Genomic DNA, 10,000 nt, shown 5'->3' with positions numbered 1-10,000 from the left:
AACCCAGCGAGGAAGAGAAACGAGATGCTCTATCGGACTGGTACTGGAGTGCAAGATATTTTCGAAAACTTGGTAATCGTTCCCCTTCCCGAAGGCCAAGTGGATGATGTTTATCAACAAGCTGTACAAGCCTTGAATGCTCATTTTTATGTTCAGAAGAACACCACCTATGAAAGACATGTTCTTCATCAGTTACACCAAGAACCTGGCGAAGATGTGGACTTGTTTGCCCTTTGACTAAGGAAACAAGCAAGGTACTGTCACAGTGGCTATGGAGATGAGAAACTTGAATTCGCTGTGAGAGACCAGTTGCTCAAGAAAGTATCGTCCCAAGAATTACAGACCCAGCCTATTAAAGGTGCCAAACATACAGCTTGAAGCAGCTTTAACTACATCCTGAGGATGGGAAACGACACAACGTCAAGCAAACGAAATTGCTGGAGGGGAAAGAAAGTCGAGAGTGAATTTGGTCCAGCACAGAGAAAGCAAAGAAACATCAGGCAGGCAAGCCACACACCAGTGCTATGCATGTGGGAAGCCAGGGCATTTTTCGCTTGACGAGGTGTGTCCTGCAAGGGGCAAGACGTATGCAAAAGGTGGTAGGAAGGGGCACTGGGCAATATGTTGTAGGCATGAGGCAGATGGAGAGCAGAGCAAGTGTAGTGGGAGAGTCAGTGGGAGTAATAGTCAGCAAAAAAACAGCATTAGATGCAAACCACCCCTAAGGTCCATACAGCAAATTAATCAAGTGGAATATGATAGTGGAGAGGAACCTTTTGCCTTCCAAGTAAACTTCAGTGGGGAATAGCATGTTGAAGATAACATTGTAGCAGTGAAGATCAATGGTGCCACTACTAAGATGCTTGTTGACTCTGGGTTTACTGTAGTTGATGAGCAGCAGATTCACAGCCTTGTGAGGAGTGGCCTTAACGCAAAATTGAAAACAGAAGAGAGGAATCTTCGTGTCTAAGGAAATGGGTGTTTACATGTACCAGTCGTTGGCAAATTTGAGGATAATGTCATGGGTAGATGGTGGTTGAGACTGTTCTTGTTACGCAGGCAGATGGATGGTGTCTACTAGGTAGCTCAGCTGCTAAGTGCCTACAAGTGCTCAAAGTTGGACCAGAATTTTATTCTGTTGACAGTGACATTGAAAGCATTGCTGGCCATCTTCCAAAGGTGTTCTCTGGAGTGGGCAAGCTGACTGGTTACCAACTTAAGCTACATATTGATCCCAAAGTTACACCAGTAACACAGAAACGGAGGCGGGTACACTACCCATTAAAAGATAAAGTTCAGCAGAAGATCAAAGAGTTACTTGATTTTGACATCATCGAGAAAGTGTCAGGCCCAACAACGTCCCAAGCCGATTAAAGATTAAGGTGCAGATTTGTATTGACATGAGGCACGCACATGAGGCATTTCAAAGGGAGAAATTGCCCATTCCCACAGCAAGAAATGAATGGAAGCATAGTTTTCTCCAAGTTAGACATGAACATGGGTTTTCATCAAATTGATTTCACAACATTTTTAGCTGGTGATTCACTGTTTCGTTCCAAGAGGCTGAGTTCTGGTGTGAACAGTTCTCCTGAACATTGTATTAAAGCCAAACGATTGCTGACTGACCTGGGGCCACCAATATAGCTGATGGCATTGTTGTTCACGGCAAAACAACAGCGGAGCATGACAGAAATCTCATCACATTGCTACACTGTTTGCAAGAGAGGAACTTGACCCTCAATAAGGATAAGTGTGAGATGGTCCGAATGAGCCAGATTATCTTCATGGGACTGCTTCTAAAATTAATAAGCATTGTGTGGGACCAACAGAGGAAAAGGTCAGAGCTGTTCGTGAAACAGAGCCCCCACTAATGTTGCCGAGCTGACTCAGAGGAGTTTTCTGGGACTTATCAGTTTCAGCTCAAGGTTCCTACCAAATTTCACAACCACAGAAGAACCACTACCCAAGTTGACATGTCAGGACAGCAAAAGGACGTTGGGCAAGGAGGAAAACAAAGCATTTGAGGCATTAAAGAGGCAATTGGCGGAGGCATCAATTATGCCTTTTTATGACAAAAATTCTCTGACAGAGGTGGTCACTGACGCAAGCCCAGTTGGACTTGGGGCTGTCCTTGTACAAGAGCAGCAAAAAGTGAAGAAAGCAGTTGCATTTGCCAGCCATAGCTTTAAAAGTGAGGTTGAGCGTCGCTACAGCCAAACAGAAAAAAAGGCATTGGCAGTTGTTTGGGGTTGTGAGAGGTTCAGTCTTTATCTGTTAGGGCCAGAGTCTTTCCAGCTTGTTACTGGCTTTAAAGCTGACTTTAAAGCTGGAGTTTATTTATGGACCAAAGTCCAAACCATCTGCCAGGGTTGAGAGATGGGTACTGTGTCTAATGGCTTTTAAGTACACCGTGCGACATGACTACCTTCAGGTCAGAACATTGCTGACTGTCTATAATAGTTAGTCGTTTGACGAAGATACCCACTTCATCACAGTATAATATAACTGCTATGTGATGAAATTAAAAACAGTGATTGGAAGACTGGTTATGAGAGGTATGCGGATTACTGTGCCATTGAGCCTGCGCGAGAGGGTTCTAGAGTTAACACATGAGGGGCATCAGGGGTTTGTGAAGACTCATCATGGAATCCCTGAGACACTGCGGACAGACAATGGATCAAAGATGTACCCTACCAGATGCCAGACAAATTTAGTTTCTTATGAAAACCATTTTTCATTAAAATTAAAAGTAATATCAAAGTTAATACCAAAACAAAATTTAGCACCTTCATTAATTTGCTTTAACCCAATGGTGAAGTGAATTCAAAATGGCCTCCAGTCCAAAGCAAAACTCACCTCAGTGCTCTTGCCAGAATAAATTCCCATTGCTGAGATTGTTTGAAGCAATTTAGTTCTTCTCAAGAAATTAGGCAATTTTACTTTGCTCATTACAGACTCAGGCTTAAAAGAAAAAATGAGTATCCATTAAAAAAGGAGAAAAAAATACGTAAAGGAATGTACATAAATTTAACGAATTGATGTCAGTTTTTCATGCGTCTGTCCTGTTATTGACAACGAATTTCGTCATAACATTGTCAAAGTAGTCTGCGGATCCACTTGGCTATTGCCTCGTGGATCCACAGTTACTTTGACAATTATGTTATGATGAAATTCATTGTCAATAACAGGACAGACGCATGAAAAACTGACATCAATTTGTTTTTTACAATAACAAAAAGACAGAGGGGTCAAAATTAACTAAAGGCAAAACACGAGAAGAACGCGAAACAAAAATGCGAGAAACTTCAATCCGACGCAAGCAATATCACACCATCCTCGCATAAATTATAAATTTATGTGTCTGTCTGCTTATTGACAATAAAAATTAACCAATGAGCGTGCAAGAATTTTGCAGTCATTGTAAAAACCTTTTTGCAATATTGTTGTTCGTCCTTCAAACTGAAAGCAAATAACTTCCAAGAATTAAGCATAACTTCTTCAAAGAAGTGTTAAATGTTGTTTGCAACTGTCACCTGCCACTAAAATTAATACTGCTTTATTTACATCTTTTGAAATGATTGAGTGATAGTGAATAATTGATACATTTATAAATAACATTTTCAACTGATGGAATGGGTATAATTGCCTGAAAGTGACAGTAAACGTCTTGAAACTTGGCTATAATGGTGACAAAAGTGCAAAAAAACAAGAGAGAAAAAAGTTACTACAGACAGTTGTGTATGCATAGCAAGATTAAATTTAAAATAGAAATATAAGGAATGAAAATACAAATTAAGCAACCACTCCTTTGCAAGTTAAATAAAACAATAGGGAAAGTTAAAAGCAAAAAAATTAACTTTCAAGTGCAACAGAGATAAGCCTCTGCCATTAAAGTAAGCCGATTTTGGCTTTACATGACTTTTGTACTTCCTGAAATTTCACTACTGTAACAGTAACATGATGCCACTGTAACAATTAACAAAACCAGAAGTCATTTGAATCATGACCCTGGAGCTTGTGAGTTAGCACAGGTCTTCCTCCAAGATCTTGACCTTTCGAAGAGTTAAGTGAAAATTACACTGAACACTGCGGGCACAGACCCTTTTGTTACCCCAATGTGAGCAAAGTATGCATCTTAATAATAATGGTTAAATTTCTTAACTTTACGCCAGCTTGTCCACTGAGGACATGGTATATTTAAATAAAGGTGTTGATATTAATGAAAATTTCCTTTTCAGATGTACATGTAGGTCCCTTTATTTAAACACCAGACTAATAATACAAATACAGTACATGAAATGAAAATTTGACTTGAATCCCCACCCCCAAATTAAATTATACATACACTTACATGGAATTTTACTGGTGTACCAGTTAGCATCCATGTGGAAAGCTGTGAAACTGTCATATGGACCAAAGGTTAGTTACTAAGGCACAATGTGTGCTATGAATTAAATGGAATTTGGATGGCAAATTAAATGGTAGAAAATGGGGACTTTCAGGGAAATGTTGTGCAAACAAAACATTTATGCAAAATGGAAGGACACAGCGCCATCAATGCGATTTCTTTTTTCCCGGAAAAGATGCTGATCCTGTGTCATGTGATTGATAAGCAATACATAAGCTTAGCTGACTACACTTTCACCTTTACCTTTGGCTCCAACTTACAGAAATGGAGTTTGGATCTATTGTTTTTTCAAGATTAGCCATCAAGCTGAGTGGGGTGAAATATTTACAAGACTAATAGTATTGTAATTCTTCTGCCATGAAATAATCCTTTAAGACCACTAGTGACTTATTGAAAATCATTATAAGTGTACTTCTTGGGCCCAGACAACCTCTGCAAGCTTGTTTCAATGTGGAGTATGTAATAAACAATGACTTTACTATGTTGTGACTGCTGACCGGTGGCTCTGTTGCGTAAGCATCGGACTACCGTTTGGAAGGCAGTGAGTTCAACCTTGACCAGACCAAGTCTCAGCCCGAAAGACTTGAGGAGATTTAGTGCTGCCTTTATAATAATTACATCTGCAAATGGTTTGACTTTCAAGTCTTCTTGGATAAGGACATAAACCGTAGACCCTGTCTCACATTACCCTTGTTCATAAATTCTGTGTGACGTTAAAGTACAAGATTTTACACACTATTTTGGAAAAAGCACAGCATGGAGTTCCTGGTGTTGCAGTCTGGTTTGTATTTTGCAGGTCACAAATTTATTAGACAGTGTCGTAACACTATTAAGTGCAACCCTCATTAAATAATTTAAAGTGTTTACTTGCTGTTTTCTTCCTTAATTACCACACAACATCACTGGTACATGGAGCAAGCAATATTTCTTAACACTTACATGGTACCAGCAGTGTTTGTCCAGAATACACAAGGCCTTCCTGATTAACATCATCTTTAAAGACCACCCTTAAAGCTGTTGCCTTGGATGACATCTCATAAATTCTTTTTGCTAAAAACACAAAGCCTGATAAGGTTGAAGCTTCAACATTCCCCTAATCTCCCTGCTTACTTTAAGGCATCAAGTTTTTAGGTCAGTTGGTGTACAACTTAACCTTTCCCAGACCCAAAAATCAATTTAAATGTACCATCACAGATCCCCTTTCAGGCAATCCAAAGGCCCTACTCCCAGAGAAATAAATATGAGTAGCTTTCCAACATTGAAACTATTAAGAATCACAAAAATCAAAAGTACAAGGTGCTTCCCAATGCTTTAAGTTTCACATGCTGTGTCTTGACCACTGTGGAAATATGTCCACAAATATAACATGTAAAATGTCATGGACAAACGCAACATTATTGCAGCTACTACGTAATGTGCAACCGCCAAAATCAATTTATAATGTAACATATCGGGACATTTCCTTTATTTATTTCCAACCTCCCACCATTCCTACAGGCAAGATGTGTTTTTGGAAAAACTGATCACATCAATTCAGTCTCTGTCATGTCATGCCTTGCTCAAAGAACTGAGACATGCAACTTGAAATTGAGGCTAGCATTCAAATCCTTGGCCCTAACAGATGTGTGTGTGGAGATAAAAGAAGACTAGGATCACTTATTTCCTCCCCCACCCCCAGGAAGACAAAAGCCTCAAATGCCCAGGGAGCGTGGGGATGGACTGAGCACTAACCGCTATATGAATTACTATAATATTGCTTTTGACATTACCTTAGTCCACAATATTGATGGACAAAAGTAAATATACAATTTATCGTTACTTTCGGAATGGTCAACCTGTTGACAAGATGCATTCGAGAAATGCAACTCAAATTATACTCATGCTCAACAGCTGATTCAAATCACTAAAAGTGATAATAACTTGTGTGGTCTGCGTTTAAAGGATCTTTTCACTACAGCTAGTCAAGTATTCTTTAGGCTACTGTCATACGTACCCCTATTAAAAAACGAGTTTGCAGCTTTATTTCCAGCAGATTCTTCGCTGCAACCCTGGTAGTATGAGGCAAATGGCGAGAAACACGTATGGCCCACGAAAAAAAAACGGTTCCCTTCCGCCTACAGTCTGCAGCCCGGAAGTATGAAACAACGGGTCTCCATAAACTGTTCTTGTCCACAAGGCAAATGAACAAGTCACAACTGATAAAACCACAACAATAAAGGAAAAAAGGCACAAACCAAGGACAAAAACGGAAGTTAAACAAAACGGGCAGGACAAAATGTTACATGGACAGTTGATGAAGGTTATATGAAGCCTCAGATGTATCTCGGGTCAAAGTCGACCCCTTTACGCTTTTGATTGCACCATGGGTAATCATGACAACATGGCGGGAAATTCAAAGGTTTGTCTGGAAGTTCAAAAGGATAAAAAGTATTTGTGATAGTGGATACACAATTTTGCGTGCTTGTATCCTCTCGTATGTTTTAAAACAGAGCATATGCGTTGAGAGGTCCGGCTGGATGAGGTTGGATAGAATAGCAATTGTACAAATTATTTTATGACACAAGGTTTCTACTATACATTTCCTGTGTAATTCCGAAGGCACGAAATTACAGAAAATGTATGGAGAGAAAATCAGCAATGTTATAGGAATTCCAGAGAATAGATACCGAGTCCCGATCATCTCAGTTGTGAACTTGAGCTGCTATCATGTTCGGTTTATGAAGGCGAAAGTCTAGAAAAGCAGAGAGTCATGGACAGTCTACTCCGGAGTCTACTTTGCTTTGAATCCCGCCATGTTGTCCTGATTACCCATGATGCAATCAAAAGCGTAAAGGAGTCTATTTCTGGTCAACATTACATCCGGGAGGACTTATACCGACTTTGCCTTCCTGTTTTGTTTTGAATGTTTTCACGCACGTTCTTTCCAGTCAGCGCGCGCAAATAACTTCAAATTCAAATTTTCATTATGTCACGCGCACAATTTACAGTTGCTTTTTATCCACTGATGAAGAGGCAGCAGCCTCGAAACGTACGGCAATTTACATATTTTTCGCGCAATAATGAACGATCTTTTTACAGTCTGAGACAAAGAAGAGAATCGTCAAATCTACACCGCAAAGGATAAAAAGGGGAGGGATGCTCATCGTCTCGCGTAGAGGTGTAAATTTCGGATTTTGGTATCATTTAGGGTGTTCTGGACAAAACGCCATCATGTGTAGCCGTGAAGGTCTCCTTTAGGATTGCGCGCGAAGAAATATAAAAGTGCATATTTACTTTGGGGGTGAAAAAAAGCCTAGGCCACGCCCAGATTGGTCTCCTTTAGGGAGTTAATTTAAAATTTCCGACGAGCATCCCTCCCCTTTTTATATGGGAGTTCCCCCCGGGCTCGGACCACTTGTGACATCGACTAGCCTCCGAGCAAAATCTCTCGGGAGGTGGGGGGGGGGGGGGGGGTAACGAATTTTGAGGCTTCCTCCCAATACCGTCAACCGTCAAAGTCGCCATATTTTTACCGTCAACCGTCAAATGGGCAAGCCAATATTAGCCGTCAAATGTCTCAGATATCCTTAACAAAGCTTAAATAGGGTCATGTTAACCTGTTTATAAATGATTGACGGTTTTCATATATCACAGAAATACACTTATGTGCCCAGTCCTGTCTGAACTTCTTATCTTCCAGTCCTCAGTCTTCTAGTCTTGGAAAAACCGGTTAGAGACAGAACTGACTTCCGTCTGTTATCGCTTCGGGTATCATAAAAACGTCAGTCATCATGAGTCACTTCGCATGACCCTGCCGATGGTCCGAGGCGTAGACAGGCCAAACACGACGACTATTGCTCACTAAGATACGAAATTGAAAGACCCTCAGAGTTTTGCTCTAAAGAGCTCATATTTCAAGGGTATCCCCTTTCTATACGAAATATGGAGAGGATTTTTAGAAATTCTTTCTCAGCAAGGCCTGGTTTTGTAGAAGCTGAAAGTTGGTGGTTAAAATCAGTTTGAGATTAGGCACTGATGGGCGATGTTGTGTAACAAATGGCAAAATCTTTTTGCGCGCTTTTTGTTCATCTTTTAAAGTCGACATTCTTCAGATATGGACATGTTCATAAGGTTATCTGGATAACCCCTATGGCATAATCTGTTTGAATCGTGGGATGTTTTTTTTTAATTTGGGCTTCGCCTTAGTCTGATGATCGCTTCGGCGTGAAACCCATGAGGAACTAGACTAAATATAGTCCCGTATCCTGCTTGTGTATCTAAGAATGGTATTTTTCCTCTATCTGAAATGTCAGCTTTGAATTTATAGTTGGATGATAGCTATTTGCTAGCTCTGTGAAATTGTTTATTTATTCTTTCGTTATGCTCCACAGAAAAAGATCTATGTCGTCGTTGCATCTTTTCCAAAGAAGTGGCCTGTATGAACTTAGTTTGATTATATCTGTTTCAACCGAAGCCATGAAAATGTTGGCAAAAGATACTGCAATTTTTGGACCCATAGTGGTTCCGTGCGTTTTAAGGTAGTTTTCCCTGTTACTCAAGAAATACTTTTCTTTCAAGATAAGGCTCCGTGACAAGGCTTTGAGGAAGTGAGTAGTATATAGATATCGGAGGACATTTGATCACAAAGGTGATGTAATAGAAACTAGGCCATTTCCGAGTTCATGTCTGCCTCCTCTTCAAAGCGAGTCTAAGAGCGAAGTTTTTCTTATATGAAAATTAATTTTGACTCGCTTTGAAGAGGTCAGCATGCAGCTATTACAACGGCTCTCGGGATTGGTTGAGAAAACAATGGACACAAAGAACGATACAAAAGAAACAATGGACCCTAACTCTAAAAACAATAGACCTGCGTCCTAAAGGGGATCCAATGAAATCAGAGGTTCTAAAGAGCTGCGTCCTGTCTCTGAAGAGGAGGCAGACATGAACTCGGAAATAGCTTAATTCGCTAATTACTGGTAGACACATAGTAGAAGACCAAAAACCGCATTTTAATGCACAAATTGTAGGACTAATTGGATTATTCAAATGTGGTCAAAATGATATCGTTTTATTAAAAATTACAGCCAAATTTGCCCTTTAATTTCGTGTTATAAACGTCATTCAAAAAAATAAAATAAAATAACCGTCATATGATCTCAAATTTCACCGTCAAAACGGTTTATTTTTAACCTTTACCGTGACCAGACCTAATCTAAACCATTGAAAAAATGCAACATAATTAACTTCATTACCTGAGATGAATGATCATCCTCGCACCATATAAAATCCCCTTAAACATTAGAAAGGCACACCTTAAGACCCATCTTTATGCATGTATATAAGCACTTTGATAAAGTTAAGTGATAAAAAACGGCACGATCACTCAAAGGGATATTATAAGTACGAGCGACGTTTTGAAAGTTCTCGAAATTGGACTAACATGAAGTCTCGTCTAATTTGAGAATTTCAATTTTCAAAAGAAAACGTGTAAAAAGGAGACCTTTTTGTATAGAAACACCAAATGCGTCATCATCGTCACCATCATCAGAACTTTATTTCATCAGGGAGTCCATTTCACTAAGAAGTGCTCTCCCATGGAGCCGTGTTTTACAA

General features: G+C 39.8%; 2 protein-coding genes across 3 annotated transcripts in view; both read right to left on the bottom strand.

Moving 5' to 3' along the window:
* The window catches only part of LOC137996523 (uncharacterized), a 20,119-nt gene extending 13,429 nt beyond the window's left edge, over positions 1-6,690 (bottom strand). Inside the window, exons 1-4 of one of the 2 annotated variants that reach the window (XM_068841965.1) lie at positions 6,402-6,515; positions 5,348-5,458; positions 4,352-4,401; positions 2,857-2,961 (exon numbers count right to left, since the gene is read on the bottom strand). In XM_068841965.1, the coding sequence (XP_068698066.1) occupies positions 2,857-2,961; positions 4,352-4,401; positions 5,348-5,441 (249 nt within the window). In that variant the 5' untranslated portion in view covers positions 5,442-5,458; positions 6,402-6,515. Of the gene's footprint in view, positions 1-2,856; positions 2,962-4,351; positions 4,402-5,347; positions 5,459-6,401 lie in introns of both variants that reach the window. The other variant, XM_068841964.1, reaches the window with a different exon arrangement.
* A 2,685-nt stretch (positions 6,691-9,375) lies between these two features.
* Positions 9,376-10,000, bottom strand: part of LOC137995171 (uncharacterized) — a 15,443-nt gene continuing 14,818 nt past the window's right edge. The window contains exon 7 of the mRNA XM_068840747.1: positions 9,376-10,000. This exon is cut by the window's right edge and continues 2,301 nt beyond it. The gene's annotated coding sequence lies outside the window, so the exon portion shown is untranslated.

Source organism: Montipora foliosa, chromosome 3 (genome assembly GCF_036669935.1).
Source record: "Montipora foliosa isolate CH-2021 chromosome 3, ASM3666993v2, whole genome shotgun sequence".
NCBI classification, from domain to species: domain Eukaryota; kingdom Metazoa; phylum Cnidaria; class Anthozoa; order Scleractinia; family Acroporidae; genus Montipora; species Montipora foliosa.
This window is presented reverse-complemented; position numbering and strand designations above follow the sequence as displayed.